The sequence below is a fragment of the Anomaloglossus baeobatrachus genome, chromosome 1 (genome assembly GCF_048569485.1).
Source record: "Anomaloglossus baeobatrachus isolate aAnoBae1 chromosome 1, aAnoBae1.hap1, whole genome shotgun sequence".
In the NCBI taxonomy this organism is placed as follows: domain Eukaryota; kingdom Metazoa; phylum Chordata; class Amphibia; order Anura; family Aromobatidae; genus Anomaloglossus; species Anomaloglossus baeobatrachus.
In genome coordinates, this window is record NC_134353.1 from 891,453,238 (window position 1) to 891,477,286 (window position 24,049).

General features: G+C 48.6%; 1 protein-coding gene across 1 annotated transcript; it reads left to right on the forward strand.

The window, feature by feature from the left end:
- Positions 1–1,073: 1,073 nt before the first annotated feature.
- Positions 1,074–23,498, forward strand: MRPS30 (mitochondrial ribosomal protein S30). The gene is made up of 5 exons (XM_075326747.1): positions 1,074–1,665; positions 2,804–2,949; positions 3,524–3,629; positions 11,140–11,316; positions 19,708–23,498. The coding sequence occupies exons 1-5, from the start codon at positions 1,122–1,124 to the stop codon at positions 19,968–19,970; spliced, it is 1,236 nt and encodes a 411-aa protein (XP_075182862.1). The 5' UTR covers positions 1,074–1,121; the 3' UTR covers positions 19,971–23,498.
- Positions 23,499–24,049: the final 551 nt, after the last annotated feature.

Genomic DNA, 24,049 nt, shown 5'->3' on the forward strand with positions numbered 1-24,049 from the left:
CTGAGATCTGCTACATGGTAAATCTAAAAGCTCTGTGCCAGAACTGCTATCCCCAATATGTGTCAATATTCATCGCCTGAGTGGTTTTTAATCAATGGGTTGATGAGACTTAATTGGCATAGCATCATGAGAGGGCGGCCAATTGGTGTTATTGGTCCCTAAATATAGGAATCCTAATAGTGGCCTGATTTAGTGATAGGAACCTTGGATCCGATGCGCTCTGGACGACCGCTGATTGGCTGCAGCGTTCACCTGCCAAATCAATGTCACATGAGCCCCAAGATTATAAGGACCAGCACCAGAGGACAGATGGGGAACAAGCAGGGGTGTCCTAGTAGTGAACAACCCCATAATAGAAACTACTGGCAGCGCCGCTGATTGGCTGCAGCGTTCACCTGGCAAATCAATGTCACATGAACCCTGAGATTACAAGCGCCAGCACCGGGGGAAACATAGGGAGCGAGCAGGGGTGTCCTAGTAGTGGACAACCCCATAATAGAAACTGCTGACAGCACCGCTGATTGGCTGCAGTGGTCACCTGGTAAATCAATGTCACATGAGCCCTGAGATTAGGAGCACCAGCACCAGGGGAAACATAGGGAGCGAGCAGGGGTGTCCTAGTAGTGGACAACCCCATAATAGAAACTGTTGGCAGAGCTGCTGATTGGCTGCAGCGCTGCTGATGTAATGTCACCACGACTGCTGGTAAACAGTCACTGAAGCTGGACCCGGGGAGGGTGAGGAAGAGGATGGTGTGCAGAGCTGAGACAGTGGAAATCCCCTTGGGATCAGCCACAGCCGTTACTCGCCATGCAGGGTATATAGCGGATGAATATTTGGCGCACAGCGCTCCCCCCGTCAGTGTGTTACAGTCCGGACACCTCACTAGTGAGCGCCGCTCCGGAGCAATCATCCCCTCCCAAAGGCATCCATTCTGCGCGCGTCACTCTGACGTCACTTCCTACACGTGGTGCTCCAGGCCGTGTGTACGCATTAACAAGGGCGGAGTCATACGTCAGAAGCCGAGCGCCCTCACTGGCCAGTTATTTTGTCAGCTGATCCTCAGCTGTCCACTCAGAACACATTGCGGAAGGTCGCGTCCTTGGTTGCCGGGGCGCAAGATGGCGGGGCGCAAGATCTTCGGGAAGCTGCAGCACAATGTAGACTTGCCGGCCGTGCTGCTGCGACCCCCGGAGCCGCCCCCGGCCGTCCCCTCCCTGTACCCGCCGGTTGTGGCCTCCATGACTGCTAAGAGCAAAGCGTCCAGGCGGCGGCGCATAGAGGGGCACTACAGCCGCGTGCACGCGCAGACCGACATCGCCTGCAAGCTGAAGCTGATCACCGGCCTGCGGCGGCTGAAGTACGTGGTGTATCCGCAGACGGCGGCGCAGGGCGCGGACCGCTGGTACCAGCACTTCACCAAGACGGCGTACGTGAGCGGCCTGCCCGGGGAGAGTGCGGACGGCCCGGGGGAGCAGCAGCTGAGCGGCCTGAAGTCTGCGCTGTGCGAGGCCCTCCTGCAGCACCTCTACTACACCAGCAGGGGGCGCCGCTTCCTGTACCGCAGCCAGGAGGTCTCCGCCGGGCCCTTCCTGAGCAGCGCAGTGTCCGTGCTCAGCAGCCACTGCGCCCAGTACAACCCGGCCCTGACCCGCTGCAGCCTGGGTGAGTGACAGCTGGGGTCTGGAGGGGCGGGGAAGGGGGTTCAGATTCCCGGGCGGACAGCCTCCCAGGGTGAGGGGGTAAAGGGTATAGATTCCTGGGGGAGGGGGTGGTGAGGGGGTAAAGGGGACAGCTGGGGGGGTGTAGATTCCTGGGGGGGGGGGTGTAGAGGGGACAGCTGGGGGGAGGGGGGGTGTAGATTCCTGCGGGAGGGGGCAGCGGGGTGGTGAGGGGGTGCAGATTCCCTGGGGGTGAGGGGGTGCAGATTCCCTGGGGTTGAGGGGGTGCAGATTCCCTGGAGGAGGGGGGCAGCGGGGTGGTGAGGGGGTGCAGATTCCCTGGAGGAGGGGGGCAGCGGGGTGGTGAGGGGGTGCAGATTCCCTGGAGGAGGGGGGCAGCGGGATGGTGAAGGGGGTGCAGTTTCCTGGGGGGAGGGGGGCACTGCGGTGGTGATAGGAGTGCAGAATCAAAGTGAGGTGGCAGTAAGGCTGTGTGGTGCCAGTGAGGGGATGTAAATAACTGGGGGGTTGCAGGGAGCAGCTTCCCAGGGAAGAGGAAGCATAACGGTAAGTGGGGTGCATATTCATGGAGAAAGGGGGGCCGCAAGGAGCAGCTTTCCAGGGGAGAAGGGGGTGCAGATTCCTGGGGGGAGGGTGGCAGCGGGGTGGTGCGGGGGGCAGTTTCCCAGGGGCTGTGAAGGAGTGCTGAGTGCCCGAGAGCATCTTGGGGGGAGGGCATTTGAGGCTGCACCTTCCTGGAATGTAATCCCCACAGTTTTGGGGTTTTTTTCCCCCCATTTTTAACAAGAAAAAGTTGAATGTTGTGCAAAGTCATCACCTATAACTAGTGTGTGACCCTGCGCCCCCCGCGCTCCTAAGAATTGGTCTCTGAGTGTCCTGTTTGGGAGGGGGAGCCCTGTGCAGCCCTGGTCTCTCTGTCCTATGGAGAATGAGTGGAGCGGGGGTGCTCCTGCTCGATATCTGCTGCGTTCCCGGGATCAGTGGGATCCTGCTGTCAGACCCCTATAATACTGCAGTGTGTGGAGCCCACGCTGCGGCCCCCGTGGTGTCGGTATGAGATACGTCACGCCTGTCGTTCTCTCCCTTAGTATACTAGTAATCGTGTTGCCTTTTTCTCACAGATGTGAAGCCGCAGGTTAACTTTTATTGGACGCACGGTGAGACCAGGGTTCCTCGGGGCCACAGAAAAGGCTGTATAGACCCCATCAGATTTCAGGTGGATGATGTCCCCCTCGTGCAGATCCGAGCACCTCAACCTCTGAAAGAAGTAAGTGTGACCACTGTGTAGTGATAAGTTATACCAGCCTGGTATTGATAAATGCAAGTGCCTCTGATCGCTGCTATTTAACCCCTTACTGACATTGGGTCTCTGATGTTTTGATTGGTGGAAGCTCCACTGATCCCTGAAATAGGGGAACTCATCAATGTGAGTCTGAGCCAGATCTTCACCAATCAAAAGCTTTCACATGTACGACCCGCAATGTATTTGTGCCTCCTTTTTCCAGTGTAGTGCCCCCCCCTCCCCTGGTTCGGTGGTGCCTCAGACCGGTTTCTCAGTATCTGATTTCAGGAGGACTGATTTTTAGCAGATCCGGGTCCCAATTCTCCTCATACACATCCTCTGGGATGTTTCTCCTGATCTGCCAGCTCTCCTCTGTCATGTCCTCGGATTTGTAGGACATTATAAATACAGTTTGGGGCCTAAAGGGGTCGTCCAGGACTTTGACATTGATGCCTTTCTGTAGGATGGGCCATCATCATCAGTGTCCTCCACAATGCCTGTAAACCTGATTTGCAGAATAATGCTACCTAGTAATGTGTTTTTGTATCTTTTGTTTCAGTTTGTTCCTTTAGACTTTGTTGTACCTGAGGAGGTCCCTGTTGTTCCATACGAGCCGAGCCGGTTACCGCTGTTCCAGAGACAATATGAGAACAATATATTCATAGGTAAATCAGAAGAGAAAGAAGGAAACTTTCTACAGGGGTTGTACTGCCAACAAAAAAAATAAACTAATGGAAATTCCTGAATACTGTTAATTAGCAAATTGGAATAATTTTCTCTATTAATTTGGCTGTCTAGTTAGAATGACAGAAATTTGTTCTAGAATGTTAAAAGGGTAGTTCACCCATATTTTTTTTTTTTGTCTAGATCGATATTTTATTGAGAAACAATGTTTCTCTCAAGTACCTTGTGTTGACAATAGTGCTTGTGAGAAGCGCTATCGCAGACCGCTGTTCCCCGCTTTGTGACCTCGGGGTTCCAGTGACGTCACGTCAAGTTCCTGACACCACGGCCGGCCGCAGTGTCCGTAAGTGATGGGCTGTGGTCAGTGTTTCACCGCTTGTCACAGCCCATCTGCTGTGACACACCGCCCACAGCCCAGTGAGTCAAGAAGACTGGGGCCGGCCGCAGGGATGTGACGTGTCCGGAACTTGACGTGACGTCACCGGATCCCCCATGAACCACCCTTTTAATAGTAGGAAACACCAATTTTTGTGATTTGGACAAGAGTCAGGGTGGACAGCAGTGTGAGCAGCCTCTTCTTACCTCTTACAAGGAGATTGTAAATTGACAATTTTTGGAGGATTTTAATTCCTCTTTTTGTTGCTATTTTTATATTTAGTGTAGGGACCTACAAGAATGAGGTTCCCGTGGCGAGGGTTGTAGGCTTACGTCTTATGGCCATAATACCAACAAAAAAACTCATATTTTTTGTACAGGATAGAGCCAGGCCCCTTTTTGTTAGGCCTTACATATTAGAGTTCCTGTCCCTGTATGGTATACAGATGGTGTACAGCTTGGCAGCCCGCCTGATCTAATAGTATGGGCATCACCTAATAGGCTGCAGGCTTGTGACTGTGCATCTGCATGTGTGAACAGCGCTCTATGCAAGCCATCAATGTACAGTTTTATCATCCAGCAATCGCCCCTCCATGTTTTGGAAGTGTGTGTGTGATTAGCTCCTCCTGCACCTGTGATGCCTCCACTTAGTGGGGGTTTAGCTGCATCCTGCTAGAGTACTAGTTTTTGTTCTGGGTGGTTTACAACTTCTGGCCATCTTTGCTGTAAGTATAAGCTTACAAGGAGACCACTGTCTACATGATATACTAAAATATTGTAGTATTTCCCTGTATGGTATAAATCGGTGTTTTCCAAACTTCATTCCTCATGGCCCAAACCCCAACAAATGTTTCCAGGATTTCCTTGGTATTAGCAGAGGTGATGGAATTATCATCGATGAATGTGAAATTGCCACAAGTCCTCTCACCTGAGCAATACTAAGAAAATCCTGAAAATATGATTTGTTAAAGGGAATCTATCAACACGTTTTTGCCACCTAATCTGCGAGCAATATAACGTAGGGGCCGAGATCCTGATTCCAGCGATGTGTCACTTACTGGGCTGCTTAATGTAGTTTTGATAAAATCACTGTTTAATCAGCAGTAGAGTATCATTACAGGACTACTTGGTGTACTACAGGTAGTCCAGCATATTCATGACCTATGTATAACTGCTAGATTTGCAACAGAAAACATTGATTTTTATGAAAATGAGAGCAAACAGCTCAGTAAGTGACACATCGCTGGAATCAGGGTCTCTGTATCATCATGCTCGCAGATGGGGGAGCAAAAACCTGGGGGGAGAACGTATTTCGGACCGGTTTGGTTCTTTTTCTAACCACAGATTGTAAGAGAAAAATGACTCTTGTACATGATTCTCACTACACATGGTCTAAACAGCTGTCATACTTATTAATGAAAACCTATCAAAGTACTATTTTTTTTAAAAAAATGATATACAATAAAATGGGTATAGTATATCACATACAATAAAAATAGATTTACTTAATGTGAACCTGTCAGGTCCAATATGCCCCCAGGACCAAGGGCAGGTTTTTGCAACTGCTATTTCAGTTTCATATATCTAATAACTGATGGACTCAGTAATATTTCTGGATTGAAATGAGGTTTATTGTACTAACCGAAAACGTGCAATCTGCATTTAAACAAAATTTGACCGGTGCAAAAGTTTGGGCACCCTTATCAATTTCTTGATTTGAACACTCCCAACTACTTACTAAAGCACTAAATTGGTTTTGTAACCTCATTGAGCTATGAACTTCATAGGCAGGTGTATCCATTCATGAGAAAAGGTATTTAAGGTGGCCACTTGCAAGTTTTTCTCCTATTTGAATCTCCTATGAAGAGTGGCATCATGGGCTCCTCAAAACAACTCTCAAATGATCTGAAAACAAAGATTATTCAACATAGTTGTTCAGGGGAAGGAAACAAAAAGTTGTCTCAGAGATTTAAATTGTCAGTTTCCACTGTGAGGAACATAGTAAGGAAATGGAAGAACACAGGTACAGTTCTTGTTAAGCCCAGACGTGGCAGGCCAAGAAAAATATCAGAAAGGCAGAGAAGAAGAATGGTGAGTACAGTCAAGGACAATCCACAGACCACCTCCAAAGACCTGCAGCATCATCTTGCTGCAGATGGTGTCAATGTGCTACGGTCAACAATACAGCGTACGTTGCACAAGGAGAAGCTGTATGGGAGAGTGATGCGAAAGAAGCCGTTTCTGCAAGCACGCCACAAACAGAGTCGCCTGAGGTATGCAAAAGCACATTTGGACAAGCCAGTTACATTTTGGAAGAAGGTCCTGTGGACTGATGAAACAAAGATTGAGTTGTTTGGTCATACAAAAAGTCGTTATGCATGGAGGCAAAAAAAACCACGGCATTCCAAGAAAAGCACTTACTACCCACAGTAAAATTTGGTGACAAATTTGGTAAGATTCTTGACAATAATGTGCAAGAATCAGTGACGAAGTTGAAGTTACGCAGGGGATGGATATTTCAGCAAGACAATGATCCAAAACACCGCTCCAAATCTACTCAGGCATTCATGCAGAGGAACAATTACAATGTTCTGGAATGGCCATCCCAGTCCCCAGACCTGAATATCATTGAAAATCTGTGGGATGATTTGAAGCGTGCTGTCCATGCTCGGCGACCATCAAACTTAACTGAACTGGAATTGTTTTGTAAACAGGAATGGTCAAATATACCTTCATCTAGGATCCAGGAACTCATTAAAAGCTACAGGAAGCGACTAGAGGCTGTTATTTTTTGCAAAAGGAGGATCTACAAAATATTAATGTCACTTTTATGTTGAGGTGCCCATACTTTTGCATCGCTCAAATTTTGTTTAAATGTGGATTGCACATTTTCTGTTAGTACAAAAAACCCTAATTTCAATCCAGAAATATTACTCAGTCCATCAGCTATTAGAAATATGAAACTGAAATAGCTGTTGCAAAAACCCAAATTGTTATAAAGAAAAAAGGTTAATATTAATAGGGGTGCCCAAGCGTTTTCATATGACTGTATCTGGCTCACCACTACTCGGATGCCTCTGCTCTGTGCCAGTCATTGCACTGGCTGCCCATATATCACATGATCCAATTCAAACTGCTTGTTCTCACCCACAAAGCTCTCCACAGTGACGCACCCCCCTGCATCTCCACCCTCCTCTCTGTCTATCATCCTACCCGTTCTCTACGCTCTGCAAATGACTTTCGACTAACATCCACACTAATTCGAACCTCCCACTCCCAGATCCAAGACTTCTTCCGAGCTGCACCAATCCTTTGGAATGCTCTACCCCAAGAAGCTAGGGCGAATCACAACTTACTCAGCTTCAGACGCACCCTAAAAAACACATCTTTTTAGGGCGGCCTATCACACTCCCTAGCCGAACTAAATTCACATAGTCCCTCCACGCCTTCTAAGAACATAACCCCACATCAAACTCCATGGCACCCAAATGCATCTCAAAGTTCTGGCTGACTGGTCCAGGAAGCCATTATCTATCCCCCATGTCCTTGAGTTGGCTGGATTGTCATTGTAAATTAGCACTTGTACCTTGTCAAACACCCCCCCCGCCCCTCCTTCATCGCATTGTAGATTGTAAGCTCCCACGAGCAGGGTTGTCTCTTTTTTTTTTTTTTTTTTTCTCCTCCTAAAGACATTGTATTTTCTATAACTGTTGTTTGCTTATGATCCTCCTGAATTGTAAAGCGCTGCGGAATATGTTGGCGCTATAGAAATAAAGATTATTATTATTATTATTATTATTATTATTATTGAATACGCAGCATCAGATGATCTCACTCACCTCTCCTCTGCCACCGCGTCTGACTCCTGTTTCTCAGCTCAGTGCACATGGGTTTACGGAGTTCCGGTCATGCGCATTACATGAGTTTGAAGCCAGGACGCGTACACCTGGATTCACAGTGCGCCTGACCCAAACTCCGGGGTCATGCGCACTGAGCCAAAATCCAGCGGAGAGGTGAGTGAGATCATCCTCTGACGCTGCACATTCATTAGCATGTTCGCAGACCCACAGGGACATACTAACATGGAGCCAACTAGCCGGGGGAACTAACGCACTGGGGACTAGTCCTCACGCTCATTAGCATAAGATATGAGGTCTTTAGAAATACTGTTTCTAAAGCTCCCTTTATCTATGCTGGCGTATACAGGGACGGTTAGGCAGGGATTAGCAATATACACCCAGAACTGCTCATGGTTCTGGGTGACTATTACATTTGACAGGTTCCCTTTAACGAGTCTAATCTAATCTAACTGGTCCCCCTCAAGATTTCAATATCGTTAAAGGCCCCGTCACACACAGAGGTAAATCTTTGGCAGATCTGTGGTTGCAGTGAAATCATGGACATATTGTTCCATTTGTACACAGCCACAAACCTGGCACTGATTGTCCACAATTTCACTGCAACCACAGATCTGCCGCAGATTTATCTGTGTGTGTGTGTGACAGGGCCTTAAGGGTGTGATTAACCCCCTCGTTCAGACCCTCCCGACATTTTAAAAATCAAAAAAGATTCTCTGAATTGGAAATTGATCATGCGCTTTCTCAGGAACAGATGCGGATATCGTCGTCAGAATGGCTGAGTCAAATACAGGGGCTCGCCGCAGCCGTAGCTAAACCTCTTAATTGCACCCATCTACTTGATTTCCTTCTCTCTTCATCTACCCCACCCCTCTTCTATTTTGAGTTGTGATTGACCGCTCTGGCTTTATAGAAGTAGAGATAGATGGAAAACATGGATGTGAAGCTGCAAATAATGAGTAACTGTTGTTTTTTATTTCCTAAATTAATAAGCAGCTGTGTAATATTTCCTAGCAGAGATCGCTAAGGGATTTTCCCCTCCTTCAGGACTGATCATTGTCAAAAATCTCACTTCCAGGGTAAAATCTGCTACGTTCCCGGGATAGGAGATGGCGGCTAGAACTGGTAAGACTCTGTGTAGATGGAAGGAGGGACCCGGAGGCAGAACCTCTCCATTCTACAGAGAATATTATCCGGACCAACTGCTCTCCTTTCCCAGTAATGTAACAATACAGATTCTACCCTGGAATTCAGAATATGGGCACAGTTTGGCTAAAGTTATTAAAGGAAGTCTGTCACCTCAAAATGCAAATTAAATATTTAAAAAGTTATGTATGGGAAGTCGCCCCCTACTAACAGATGAGCAGTAAATAATTGCTGTAATTACTTTCAATACTTTTTATATACAATTGAGGGGGTGTTGGGGCACTCTTGGTGTGACCAAAAGCCCAGAGCACCGTTACTTCCCCTAATTTTGCATATAGAGCAGTTTCCTGATTTTGATTGACGTGAGCTCGCATGAACCATAACCTCTGTGTGCGCACTTATGAACAAGCATCGTTCTGACAGTGGCCGCTCCTTTCTACACTGATACAACCAGGAGCGGCATAAAATCATCGCTGAAGTTTCACCTATACTGTGCTCCAGTAACTGATCATCACCTCTGCAGCCGCTCACTACATTTCTGGGTGTATCTGATGACAAACACTGGCAGTGGGCACAGAAGACAGTGATAAAAGGGGGGCCCTCAACTCTTCTCTTATGTGTGTGACCTGTTGTTTATCTAAAGGCCGCTTTATATGCTGCGATCTCGCTAGCGTGCGTACCCGCCCCCATCGTTTGTGCGTCACGGGCAAATCGCTGCCCGTGGCGCACATCACGCGGACCCGTCACACTACTTACCTGCCTAGCGACGTCGCTGTGACCGGCGAACCGCCTCCTTTCTAAGGGGGCGGTTCGTTCGGCGTCACAGCAACGTCACTAAGCGGCCACCCAATAGAAGCGGAGGGGCGGAGATGAGCGGGACATAACATCCCGCCCACCTCCTTCCTCATTGCCGGTGGACGCAGGTAAGGTGAGGTTCCTCGTTCCTGCGGTGTCACACACAGTGATGTGTGCTGCCGCAGGAACGACGAACAACATCGTACCTGTAGCAGCAACGATAATTGGGAATGGACCCTCATGTCACAGATTAGCGATTTTGAATGTTTTTGCGACGATTCAAAATCGCTCATAAGTGTCACTCGCAATGACATCGCTAACGCGGCCAGATGTGCGTCACGAATTCCGTGACCCCAAACCGTGACCGTGACCCGCTAAAGCGATGTCGTAGCGTGTAAAGCGGCTTTTAGGGTTTATTGCTCTGTGATTAACATTGGTGTGACTCCTCTGCTTGTGCACAGCAGACAGACATGCCCCCTGCTGTGATTGACACCTCACAGTCAATGCGCAATGTCTATTGTGAGCTTGGTGTGGGCGAGGACAGCTCCCAGCTCTGCTGCACTCAATTCTGAGATAGTCAGAACTGCTGCACACAGTGATCTAAGAGAAACATGGTTAGTTTCAGAATCTCTTTGCCTACATCATGCTGCTCTCGGATAAAGTCGCAAAAACCTGCTGACAGATTCCCTTTAATGACGACCCAATGTTTTAAAACTCAGAAGCACCTGAGGGTTCAAAAATGTTCAATACACCCTTAGGTTATTTTCTTGAGAGGTGTAATTTCTAAAATGGGGTCACGTGTGTGGCTGTGTGTGGCTGTGTGTGTGTGTGTGTGTGTGTGTGTGTGTGTGTGTGTGTGTGTGTGTGTGTGTGTGTGTGAGATTTCTCCTGTTTTGGCACCGAAGTGGCTCTGCAAATGCAACATGGCATCCGCAATCTATTCCAATCAACAGTCATAGGGCGCTGCTCCCCTTTCCAAGTCCCACTGCAAAAAAAAAACTGCTTCTAAACTTAAGTGTAAACTCAGGTTCAGGTAAGCTTTTGGAATAATCCATCCTGTGCATGAGTAATAATCCTGTAGTATTAATAATAATAATAAATATTATTATTATTATTATTATTATACTGATGTGGTCCTGCTGAGGCTATAATGGCCTCTGTTCTTTATTACCTTTTGGCTGTTTTGCTGGAGAAGCTGAAATTCTGTGAAGCAAGCAAAAGGCCTGTAGAAGTACTTGGAGGTTTGCGGATTCTTCACCCACAAAGCATTCTTGGTCATTGACCCAGGCAAAATTTATTCTCTGCCCTTTTTTTATAGGTTCCAAGCTAGATGACCCTTGTAGCTTTGGCCACACACAGTTCCACCTTGTGCCGGACAAGTTCCTAAGGGAGAGGCTTAAAAAGCTGAACCGAGAAGACCATGTAGAAGTATTCCTGCGAGCAAATGCCATAGCAAGTCTTTTTGCCTGGACGGGCGCACAGGCCATGTACCAAGGTGGGGTATACTTGTGAGCGCAATTGTTTAATACTGGTGATTCCATGTTGGGCATTTATGACAGGTACTTAAGATATGTTATAAATGTGTGATAGATGAAGATTTTACCTTTGAGACCTGACTTTATCTCTTGATCGTGGCCCACGTCTTGTCACCAAAAACCTAGGTGGCTGCATGTGTGCTGATTTTCTTTGTGATTTCCAAAAACATTATTGAACAGTGCAGAGAATACAAAGTATTATGATGGGAGCTTAGAGGTTTCCACTATTAATGTGATCCCCTTTCTTTTTGTCCTAACTCTTCCTAACTAACACTTTCCTAATATACTCTTGCTATCTACTCTGCTCCTGTAAGCTTAGCTCTAAGAGCTTATAAATACCTTTATGGTTGTAGCTTTGATCATTCCAGCTGCAGACCAAAATCAGACCAACTGAGCAGGGTAAGTCACTGGTGGGGGTTAAGAGGAGAGTGAAGTGTGATCTAGGTATGTGTGCCCAGACTGCTGTCACTCACAGACAGGCAGATCCATCCCCACTAGTAACGTGTCCTGCTCAGTTAGTCCATTTCCGGTCTGGAACCGGAAGGATAAAAGCTAGAACAATAAAGGTATTTACGAGCCTCTTATAGATAAGCTTATAGGAGTAGTCATTAGCAGAAGTACCGTATTTTTCGTTTTATAAGACACATCCCAAATTTAGAGGAGGAAAATTGGAAAATATTTTTTTTAATGTTAAAATGAGGGTCCATCTTATAATCCTAGTGTGCCTTATAATGACTCACCAGGGGGCAGCGGCGGTGGTGGAGCGGCTCAGGAGGGTTGCAGGAGACAGGGTCGGTGATGCTGCGGGCTCGGAGGAGGGGGTGTCGCAGGTCAGTGGACGGAGGGTTGGTGATGATGCGAGCTTGGAGGAGGAGGGGGTGTCGTAGCTCAGGAGGGTTAGTGATACTGCGGGATCTGGGGTATCGCGGCGGCGGACAGCATTGATTTGTCGGCGTAATGTGAGCTGCGGGCTCCATTGAATTGCCAGCTGTTGACGCAATGTACTTAAAAAAAAAAAAAAAAATGGCTACAGAGGCTGCGTGTGCGCGGATTGGCCTTTGCGGCCTTTTTCTTGACGTCCATCGCGTCAATGGAGCCCGCAGCGCGCTGGCAGATCAATGGCGCCACAGCCACTATATCCTCATCCCTCCGTCCTGTGATTCTCCTGAGCTGCTCCACTGCAGTGGCACCCCCTCCTCTGATCCCACAGTATCACCAACCCTGCATCCTGTGACCTTCTCGACAATCGCCGCCCAAGTAAGCCATATCCGGATTATAAGACGCACCCCCATTTCTCACTCAGTTTTGGGAGGGGAAAAAGTGCGTCTGATAATCCGGAAATAATGTACAGTGGAACATTGATTAACGAGAACAATCCGTTCTGGGACTGTGCTTGTTAACCAAGTTACTCGTCTAGCAAAGCAAGATTTCCCATAGGAAATCATTGCAATGCAAACAAGTCATTCCACAACTTGTTAAATGTTCCATTCAGGTCCTCTATTGTGTCATCACACACACACACACACACTATGCTCACCTTACCTTCTGTTTCTTTGTCGCTCCATTGGGAGACCCAGACAATTGGGTGTATAGCTTCTGCCTCCGGAGGCCACACAAAGTATTACACTTAAAAGTGTTAACCCCTCCCCTCTGCCTATACACCCCCCCCGTGCATCACGGGCTCCTCAGTTTTTATGCTTTGTGTTGAAGGAGGCACACATGCACGCATAGCTCCACAATTTAGTCAGCAGCAGCTGCTGACTTTATCGGATGGAAGAAAAGAGGGCCCATAACAAGGCCCCCGGCATGCTCCCTTCTCACCCCACTCTGGTCGGCGGTGTTGTTAAGGTTGAGGTACCCATTGCGGGTACACAGGCAGGAGCCACATGTCGTTTTCCTTCCCCATCCCTTAGGGGCTCTGGGTGAAGTGGGATCCTAACCGGTCACCAAGCACTGGGACCGTGCTCCTTCCACAGCCCCTGAGGGAATCTGCTGGACAGGAGACCGGGTATCGTCAGGGACAGGGCCCTGCTCCTCTGAGGTACTCTGTGTCCCCTTGGGGACGGCGCATAGAGCGCCTGTGTAAGGGACGCTGCAGCAGCTGCTGGGTGTGTTTGTGCGCCGGGACTACCGCGCTGACCGCGCTTGTTTCCCGGCCGCACTTATAACTATACTCCCCGGCTTTTGCGGCCTAAACCGCATTCTCCCGCCCCCGAGCCTGCCAGTCAGGGGCAAGGGCGGGACGCTGCACTGCACGTCAGAGCTGAGGGCTGGAGCATACTTTGTATCCTCCTCCCCTCTCACTGAGCACCGTGGGCACCAGATTCCCGCACTTTCTGAGGCACGCCCACGGCTCCCTCCTCCTCTCAGAACGCCGGCAGCCATTGCTATCAGCACTTCTGCCGGTGGAGAACCTCAGGGACGAGCTCCACAAGCTCTGGGAGGCTCAGACAAGGGAATCTGGTAGTCACACAACCGCTGAAAGCGGTCGGTAAGCCGCACCTGTTACTGGGTGCTGGCCCCCCTGGGTGCCGAAGTGTATATTATATGTTTATATTGCATACAGTTACATTGAACGGCCGCACTTTTACTTTGGCTATATACCCTCACTGATCGCTATAGGACACAACAGCATGTCGTCCGCAAAAAGCAAGGGTGCCAAGGCACAGGCTTACTTTGCAACCTGTAGTTCATGTACGGCTATGCTGCCTGCAGGTTCCACCTACCCTCATTGTGTGCAATGCTCGGCCCCCGTGACACTCACTCAGCCGGAGCCTCTACCACTGGTGGGACCCTCGGCCCCGGTGGAACAACCTGCTGCCACTGTCCAGGTGACAGGGACAGAGTTTGCAGTATTTGCTGACAAACTTTCTGAGTCTATGAATAGATGGTCTGCTAAGATACTAGAAGCTTTGCAGTCCAGACCGGTAACACAGGCCCTGGGCACTGTTGAATCATTGCCCCCAGGCCCCCCTCGGTTGGAGCAGCAAAGTGCTCCTGAGGTGACTCATGGGTCCCACGGTGAGGACTCCGACATTGACCGCAGTCCCAGACCGGCTAAGCGGGCTCGCTGGGAGCTCCCATCGACTTCATCTCACTGTTCAGGGTCTCAGCATGAGGACTCTATAGAGGATGAAGCGGACGTGGCAGATCAGGGCTCTGATCCTGACACTGCTCTCAACCTTGATACACCTGAGGGGGACGCTATAGTAAACGACCTTATAGCGTCCATCAATCAGGTGTTAGAACTCTCTCCTCCAGCTCCTCCGATTGAGGAGTCAGCTTCTCAGCAGGAGAAATTCCGTTTTAGATTTCCCAAGCGCACACGAAGTGCGTTCTTTGATCACTCAGACTTCAGAGATACAGTCGAGAAACACCGAGCTTGTCCGGATAAGCGCTTCACTAAGCGCCTTAATGACACACGTTACCCCTTCCCCCCTGACGTAGTCAAGCGTTGGGCTCAGTGTCCCAAGGTGGATCCTCCAGTCTCTAGACTGGCGGCTAGATCCATAGTTGCAGTGGAAGATGGGGCATCACTCAAGAATGCCACTGACAGGCAGATAGAGCTCTGGTTGAAATCCATCTATGAAGCCATAGGCGCGTCCTTTGCTCCGGCATTCGCAGCCGTCTGGGCACTCCAGGCTATCTCAGCTTGTCAGTCTGAGATTAATGCAGTCACACGTGCCTCTACTCCGCAGGTTGTGTCCTTAACCTCTCAGGCATCGGCGTTTGCGTCCTACGCCATGAACGCCGTCCTGGACTCTGCGAGCCGTACGGCGGTAGCATCCGCCAACTCAGTGGCAGTCCGCAGGGCCATGTGGCTACGTGAATGGAAGGCAGACTCTGCTTCCAAAAAGTTCTTAACCGGTTTGCCATTTTCTGGCGACCGTCTGTTTGGCGAGCGATTGGATGAAATCATTAAACAATCCAAGGGAAAGGACTCGTCCTTACCCCAGTCCAGACCAAACAAACCTCAACAACGGAAGGTACAATCGAGGTTTCGGTCCTTTCGGACCTCGGCCAGGTCTCAATTCTCTTCACCCAACAGGCCACAGAAGGGTCAGAGGAACTCTGATTCATGGCGGTCTAAGTCACGTCCTAAAAAGACCGCCGGAGGAACCGCTCCCAAAGCGGCCTCCTCATGACTTTCGGCATCCCCCATCCCGCATCCTCGGTCGGTGGCAGGCTCTCCCGCTTTTGCGACGCCTGGTTGCCACATGTCCAAGACCGATGGGTGAGAGACATTCTGTCTCACGGTTACAGGATAGAGTTCAGCTCTCGTCCTCCGACTCGTTTCTTCAGAACATCTCCGCCCCCCGAGCGAGCCGATGCTCTGCTTCAGGCGGTGAGCACTCTGAAGGCAGAGGGAGTAGTGATTCCGGTTCCCCTTCAGCAATGGGGTCACGGTTTTTACTCCAACTTGTTTGTAGTGCCAAAAAAGGACGGATCTTTCCGTCCCGTTCTGGACCTCAAACTGCTCAACAAACACGTGAAAACCAGGCGGTTCCGGATGGAATCTCTCCGCTCCGTCATCGCCTCGATGTCCCAAGGGGACTTCCTAGCATCAATCGACATCAGAGACGCTTATCTCCACGTGCCGATTGCACCAGAGCATCAGCGCTTCCTGCGGTTCGCCATTGGGGACGAACATCTTCAGTTCGTGGCACTGCCTTTCGGCCTGGCGACAGCCCCACGGGTCTTCACCAAGGTCATGGCAACAGTAGTAGCAGTCCTACACTCTCAGGGACACTCGGTGATCCCTTACTTAGACGACCTTCTTGTCAAGGCACCCTCTCAGGTGGCATGCCAACACAGCCTGAACATTGCTCTGGAGACTCTCCAGAGATTCGGGTGGATCATCAATTTCCCAAAGTCAAAATTGACACCGACTCAATCGCTGACATATCTTGGGATGGAGTTTCATACTCTCTCAGCGATAGTGAAACTTCCGCTGGACAAACAGCATTCACTACGGACAGGGGTGCAATCTCTCCTTCGAGACCAATCGCACCCCCTGAGGCGCCTCATGCACTTCCTAGGGAAGATGGTGGCAGCAATGGAGGCAGTGCCATTTGCGCAGTTTCATCTGCGTCCTCTTCAATGGGACATTCTCCACAAATGGGACAGGAAGTCGACGTCCCTCGACAGGAACGTCTCCCTTTCTCGGGCGACCAAGGCCTCCCTTCAGTGGTGGCTTCTTCCCACTTCCTTGTCGAAGGGAAAATCATTCCTGCCCCCATCCTGGGCTGTGGTCACGACGGACGCGAGTCTGTCAGGGTGGGGAGCGGTCTTCCTCCACCACAGGGCTCAGGGAACCTGGACTCAGACAGAGTCCTCACTTCAGATCAATGTTCTGGAGATAAGGGCAGTGTATCTAGCCCTAAAAGCATTCCAGCCGTGGCTGGAGGGCAGGCAGATCCGAATTCAGTCGGACAACGCCACGGCGGTGGCATACATCAACCACCAAGGCGGCACACGCAGTCGGCAAGCCTTCCAGGAAGTTCGGCGGATTCTGATGTGGGTGGAAGCCACAGCCTCCACCATCTCCGCAGTTCACATCCCAGGCGTAGAAAACTGGGAAGCAGACTTTCTCAGTCGCCAGGGCATGGACGCAGGGGAATGGTCTCTTCACCCGGACGTGTTTCAGGAGATCTGTTGCCGCTGGGGGAAGCCGGACGTCGACCTAATGGCGTCCCGGCACAACAACAAGGTCCCGGCATTCATGGCACGGTCTCAAGATCACAGAGCTCTGGCGGCAGACGCATTAGTTCAGGATTGGTCGCAGTTTCAACTGCCTTATGTATTTCCTCCTCTGGCACTGCTGCCCAGAGTGTTACGCAAGATCAGGTCCGACTGCCGCCGCGCCATCCTCGTCGCTCCAGACTGGCCGAGGAGGTCGTGGTACCCGGATCTGTGGCACCTCACGGTGGGTCAACCGTGGGCACTACCAGACCGACCAGACTTGCTGTCTCAAGGGCCATTTTTCCATCTGAATTCTGCGGCCCTCAACCTGACTGTGTGGCCATTGAGTCCTGGATCCTAGCGTCTTCAGGGTTATCTCAAGAGGTCATTGCCACTATGAGACAGGCCAGGAAACCAACGTCCGCCAAGATCTACCACAGGACGTGGAAGATCTTCTTATCCTGGTGCTCTGATCAGGGTTTTTCTCCCTGGCCATTTGCCTTGCCCACCTTTCTGTCCTTCCTTCAATCCGGACTGGAAAAGGGTTTATCTCTCGGCTCCCTTAAGGGACAAGTATCGGCGCTTTCAGTGTTTTTTCAAAAGCGTCTAGCCAGACTTCCGCAGGTACGCACGTTCCTGCAGGGGGTTTGCCACATAGTCCCTCCTTACAAGCGTCCGCTAGAACCCTGGGATCTGAACAGGGTGCTAACGGCTCTTCAGAAACCACCTTTCGAGCCAATGAGGGATATTTCTCTTTCACGCCTTTCGCAGAAAGTGGTCTTCCTAGTGGCAGTCACATCACTTCGGAGAGTGTCTGAGCTAGCAGCGCTGTCATGCAAAGCCCCTTTCCTGGTTTTTCACCAGGACAAGGTAGTTCTGCGTCCGGTTCCGGACTTTCTACCTAAGGTGGTATCCCCTTTTCATCTCAATCAGGATATCTCCTTACCTTCTTTTTGTCCTCATCCAGTTCACCAATGTGAAAAGGATTTGCACTTGTTAGATCTTGTGAGAGCACTCAGGCTCTACATTTCTCGTACGGCGCCCCTGCGCCGCTCAGATGCGCTCTTTGTCCTTGTCGCTGGCCAGCGTAAAGGGTCGCAGGCTTCCAAGTCAACCTTGGCTCGGTGGATTAAGGAACCAATTCTTGAAGCATACCGTTCTTCTGGGCTTCCGGTTCCTTCAGGGCTGAAAGCCCATTCTACCAGAGCCGTGGGTGCGTCCTGGGCATTGCGGCACCAGGCTACGGCTCAGCAGGTGTGTCAGGCGGCTACTTGGTCGAGTCTGCACACTTTCACAAAACACTATCAGGTGCATGCCTATGCTTCGGCAGATGCCAGCCTAGGTAGGCGAGTCCTTCAGGCGGCAGTGGCCCACCTGTAGGAAGGGGCCGTTTTCGGCTCTTTTACCGAGGTATTCTTTTACCCACCCAGGGATTGCTTTTGGACGTCCCAATTGTCTGGGTCTCCCAATGGAGCGACAAAGAAGAAGGGAATTTTGTTTACTTACCGTAAATTCCTTTTCTTCTAGCTCCAATTGGGAGACCCAGCACCCGCCCCTGTTCCCTTCGGGCTGTTGTTCTTTTGTGTACACATGTTGTTCATGTTGAATTGTTCTTGGTTCATGGTTTTCAGTTCTCCGAACATCCTTCGGATTGAATTTACCTTAGACCAATTTATAAGTTTCCTCCTTCCTGCTTTTGCACCAAAACTGAGGAGCCCGTGATGCACGGGGGGGTGTATAGGCAGAGGGGAGGGGTTTACACTTTTAAGTGTAATACTTTGTGTGGCCTCCGGAGGCAGAAGCTATACACCCAATTGTCTGGGTCTCCCAATTGGAGCTAGAAGAAAAGGAATTTACGGTAAGTAAACAAAATTCCCTTCTTCCTCGCCGGCCTCCTGGTTCTTGTAGTCCGCCTGTACAGGATGTGTATTGGGTAACCATCGTGACCAATGCCGGGACTTCCGCTGCCAGAGCGCTGACGTCAAAGGCAGGAGCCCCTTGCCTCTGATCGGTCAGCGTGCTGCCTTTGAGTAGTGGCTGTCAGCGGAGGTTCCTTCTTCGTCGCGATGGTTACCGATACACATTCTGTAGCGGCAAACTAGAAGAACCGGAAGGTAAGGTGAGCATAATATGTGTGCGTGTTTGTGTGTGCGTGTTTGTGTGGACTGTAAGAGCGGGTCAGAGTGCGGTGGATGTACGGAACCGGAAGTGTGTGCGGTGAGTATTTGCTCGTACAGCAAAGCTTGCTCAGAAACTGAGTTACAAATTTACAGCAAGCTTTGCTCGTTAAGCGAAATACTCGCAAACTGGGTTACTCGTAAATCGAGGTTCCACTGTATATTAGGAAAGTGTTTAGTTAGGAAGAGTTAGGATAAAAGAAAAGGGATCACCTTGGTAGTGTAAACGTCTTTAACTGGAGGACGTATTGGGCCACTTCTATTCTGTTGGCTTTGTAATACAGAGCCATGTAGGTCCGGTTACACAGCTGTGGTGGTTGTTAGTGGTATGTGCCGTCTGAAGCCTTCTTATCGAGAGTTCCTCCATGATTCATGTGCACGGATAGTCTCCCACAATGGCTGTGTGCTGCATTGCAGACCTAATAAAAATCGCCCAGAGCGAGCGGCTTTTTTTTTTGTACTCCTAACCCCTTTTCTTTCATTGTCCCGCAGGCTTCTGGAGTCAGGCAGATGTCACGCGGCCTTTTGTCTCACAAGGTGTTATTTCTGACGGGAGGCATTTTTCATTTTTCTGCTACCAGCTGAATACTTTGGCTCTGGCCGCGGATTCAGACAAAGACCCGAATCGGAAGAACATTTGTTGGGGAACTGAAAGTGCTCCTCTTTATGAAACGGTGGAAAAAGACGACATCAAAGGATTTAATGATGATGTGTTTAGACAGCTAGTTCGCTTTTTCCTCAACGCTCCGGCGTAGCTCCATGGCCTCAAAGAAAAGAATAAACCTTCTTAGTCATTTCATATGTACATATTTATATTCAGATGTTTACTCTTCAGGAAATAAAATGAAACATCAGATTTTTACCGTCTTGAGATTTGTGCATTTTGATATAAGAAAGCAAATGTCTTTCTGTAATGTTGGAGCTTTTGTGATTATTCAAGAAACATCCTCTAGTTGCCTATAAAGCATTAAAGGGAATCTGTCTCCAGGTTTTTGCTCCCTCATTTGAGATAATGTAGAGACAGAGACCCTGATTCCAGCGATGTGTGACGTACTGAGCTGTTTGATTTTATCAAAATGACAGCAATGTTTTTCTGCTGCAGATCTAGCAATTATATAAAGGTCATGACTATGCTGGACTACCTGCAGCACCCCAAGTAGTCCTGTAATGATAATCTACTGCTGATTTAAATAGTGATTTTATCAAAACTACATTAAGCAGCCCAGTAAGTGACATATCGCTGGAATCCGGATCTCTGCCTCTACATTATGCTGCTCTCAGATTAGATGGCAAAAAGCTAGTGACCGATTCCCTACAAAATGATGTCTTACCAAAATTAAGGTTAAACATGGCATCCTACTGCCGAAGTCCTTCAATTTGTCAGCTAAGGTGCAAAGGAGGGTGATGCCCTTGGTTTTGGAGGCAGCTGGCAAAATCCTTTTGAGTTTCTCATTCTTCTGCTTTATAGGGGGTTTACCAAATTTATAAGCTAGCAGTAGGTGATACTGCGAGACCACAGGAGACATAGAGAACAGTGCGACCTCTCCCATGGATGGTAAATGTGATCATTTGTTTCCTATTCTTCTTATATAGCGCCAACATATTCTGCTGCGCTTTAGAGACCTTGTCACTGACTTGCATCCTAATGGACAAGGGAGCAGCAAAGCTTATGCAGTACCAAGTTATTCAAGTTTGAGACCGCCGAGAATCAATACATCCACCTGCTGGGACTTCTGGCAAAGTCATGCAGTCATCAACCCCTTCGTGACTAGGCGGTTTTTCCTCCCCTTCTTCCAAGAGCCATAACTTTTTTTTTTTTTTTTTGCTGTATGAGTTGTACTTTTGAATGACAGCATTCATTGTGGAGACAGAGGGAAAACAAGTCAGTGGGAAGGTGCATTTAAGTATTTGGCTCCGCAATGAGTCACTTTGTTTGCACAGTCTTTCTCTGCTGACAGTCCCTTTAAATGCACCTTCCCACCTGCTTGTTTTTTCCTCTCACTACTCTTTCCTCCTCTTTGATTGACAGCTCTGGCTTCATAGAGCCAGAAAAGTGTGGAGATAGATGGAAAACAATCAGGTTGGAAGGTGCATTTAAAGGTTTGGCCATGGTGCACTGGGCATGGTTTGGTGCTTGGTTTGAGCAGTCATTTGGTGCTGACAGTCCCTTTATTTGAAAACATCAAGTTGATCCTATGCTGCTGATGCACGATTATTATTATAGCGCCATTTATTCATGGCGCTTTGCAAGTCAAAAGGGTATACATAGAGAAGTACAACAATCATGAACCGTACAAAAAAAATGGTACAGGAGAAGAGAGGACCCTGCCCGTGAGGGCTCAGTCTATAGGAGGAGAGAGGACCCTGCCTGTGATGGCTCACAGTCTACAGGGAATGGGTGATGGTACAATATGTGAGGACAGAGCTGGTTGCGCAGTGGTGTACTGGTCTGAGGGTTGTTGCAGGATGTAGGTTTGTTGGAAGAGATGGGTCTTCAGGTTCCTTTTGAAGCTTTCCACAGTAGGTGAGAGTCTGATATGCTGGGGTAGAGCGTTCCAGAGTTTGGGGGAGAAATCTTGTATGCGATTGTGGGAAGAGTAGTAGAGGAGGAGATCTTGTGAGGATCTGAGGTTGCGTGCAGGTAGGTACCGGGAGACTAGGTCACAGACGTAAGGAGGAGACAGGTTGTGGATGGCTTTGTATGTCATGGTTAGTGTTTTGAACTGGAGTCTTTTGGCAATTGGAAACCAGTGAAGGGATTAGCAGAGAGGCGAGGCTGGGGAATAGCGAGGGGAGAGGTGGATTACTGGGCCGCAGAGTTTAGGATAGATTGGAGGGGTGCAAAAGTGTTAGAAGGGAGGCCACAGAGCAGGAGGTTGATGAGGGCATGCACCAATGATTTTGCTGTTCCCTGGTGCTTCATGCTAATTTCGGCTGGATAGGGCCCTCCACTTGTATTGGCCGCCTGCCGTATGACGTCACTGTGATGCCGCACGACCCGCCCCATTAGGAAGGAGGCGGGTCGCCGGCCAGAGCGACGTCGCAGGGCAGGTGAGTGCATGTGAAGCTGCCGTAGTGATAATATTCGCTACGGCAGCTATCACAAGATATCGCAGCTGCGACGGGGGCGGGGACTATCGCGCTCGGCATCGCACGTGCGATGTCGTAGTGTGCAAAGTATCCCTAAGGCCCCGTCACACACAGAGATAAATCTTTGGCAGATCTGTGGTTGCAGTGAAATCATGGACATATTGTTCCATTTGTACACAGCCACAAACCTGGCACTGATTGTCCACAATTTCACTGCAATCACAGATCTGTCACAGATCTGCCGCAGATCTACCACAGATTTATCTCTGTGTGTGACAGGGCCTTCAGGCTTCATTAAACTAAAAAAGGGTCATACACTGCACAAGAATAGGTTTTTGGTTTAGTTTTTACAAAATCATCTGCTGTGGTGGATAAGCCCATTAGAAAGCAAACGAGACAGGGGCAAAAAGAACAAAAAGCACTGACAGTTCCCGTATAGTCATGTATAATTATATGTTTTTGTGTTTCTTTTTTTTTACAGTAAAAACAATAAACCTTTTCCACACTAGAGGGCATTGTCGGATTGCTACATTTTACTAAATCAGACTATTGATATGCAGCAATGTCTATAGTTAAAGGGAATCTGTCACTCTTCGGAGCTTTTAGAGTTTTTAACCCCTTCACCCCTTGGCGATTTTCCATTGTTCGTTTTCATGTTTTCCTCTCTTGCCATAACTTTTTTTTTTTATTTTTCTGTCAATATGAGGGCTTTCTCCCCCCCCCCCCCCCTTTCCCCGGGACGAGTTGTAGTTCTGAATGACATCATTCATTTTGCCACATATTGTACTAGAGAACGGGAAAAAAATCCAAGTGCGGTGAAATTGTAAAAAATGTATAATTGCACGTTTTGTTTTTTTTTAAATTTACTATGTTCAGTATATGGTAAAAGTGACCTGGCATTCTGACTTTCCAGGGCAGTACGAGTCTGTAGATACCAAACATGGATAGTTTTATTTATATTTAAGAATTTTGTGAAAATAAAAAGAATCGCACTCTTGTCGCCATTTTCTGACACCCGTAGCGTTCTCATTTTTCGGATCTGGGGCTCAGTGATGCCTTATTTTTTCCATCTTGAATTGATGTTTTTAATTATACCATTTTTGTGTAGATGTGATGTATTGATCGTCTCTTATTGCATTTTAATGTAATGTTGCGGTGACCAATAAAAAATTCTGGTGTTTTTTTTCTCTCTAGGCCCTTTACCGATCAGATTAATTTATTTTATATTTTGAATGATCGGGCATTTATGAACGTGACGATAACAAATGTGTATTTTTTTATTTTCAAAAATAGGGTGATTTGAACATTTATGTTGTTTTTTTATTATTGTGTTTATTTTTTTATATCTTTCATAACTTTTTTTTTCACTTTTTATTGATTTTACTAGTTCCACTAGGGGACTTGAAGCTGATGTACTGTAATTGCACATGCTGTTCAGAGCGATGCTTCAGTACGGCTCTGATCAGCAGAAATGCTGATGATCTGGGAATACCAGTGCTCTGCCGGCATTCACAGGAAGTGAGCCATGACCATGACAAGGGTCATTAGCTGATTACCGGCTGTCATGACAACCCATCGGCAGCCTGTGATAACGTTGCGGGGCCGCTGATGGCGTTTGGGAATGGCACACTCCCCACAGGAACTCGTTAAATCTTGCTGTCAAAGATTGATAGCAGGATTTAACTAGTTAGCACAATTCACCCGTGCCTCTTAGGTACATATGTCGGAAGCATGCGGGTGGGAC

Bases quoted from the DNA above. Each gene is read 5' to 3' on its own strand.
- MRPS30 (XM_075326747.1), top strand. From the start codon at position 1,122: ATGGCGGGGCGCAAGATCTTCGGGAAGCTGCAGCACAATGTAGACTTG. The intron at 1,666-2,803 runs GTGAGTGACAGC...TTTTTCTCACAG, and splicing joins CCTGACCCGCTGCAGCCTGG to ATGTGAAGCCGCAGGTTAAC. The intron at 11,317-19,707 runs GTGGGGTATACT...ATTGTCCCGCAG, and splicing joins CGCACAGGCCATGTACCAAG to GCTTCTGGAGTCAGGCAGAT.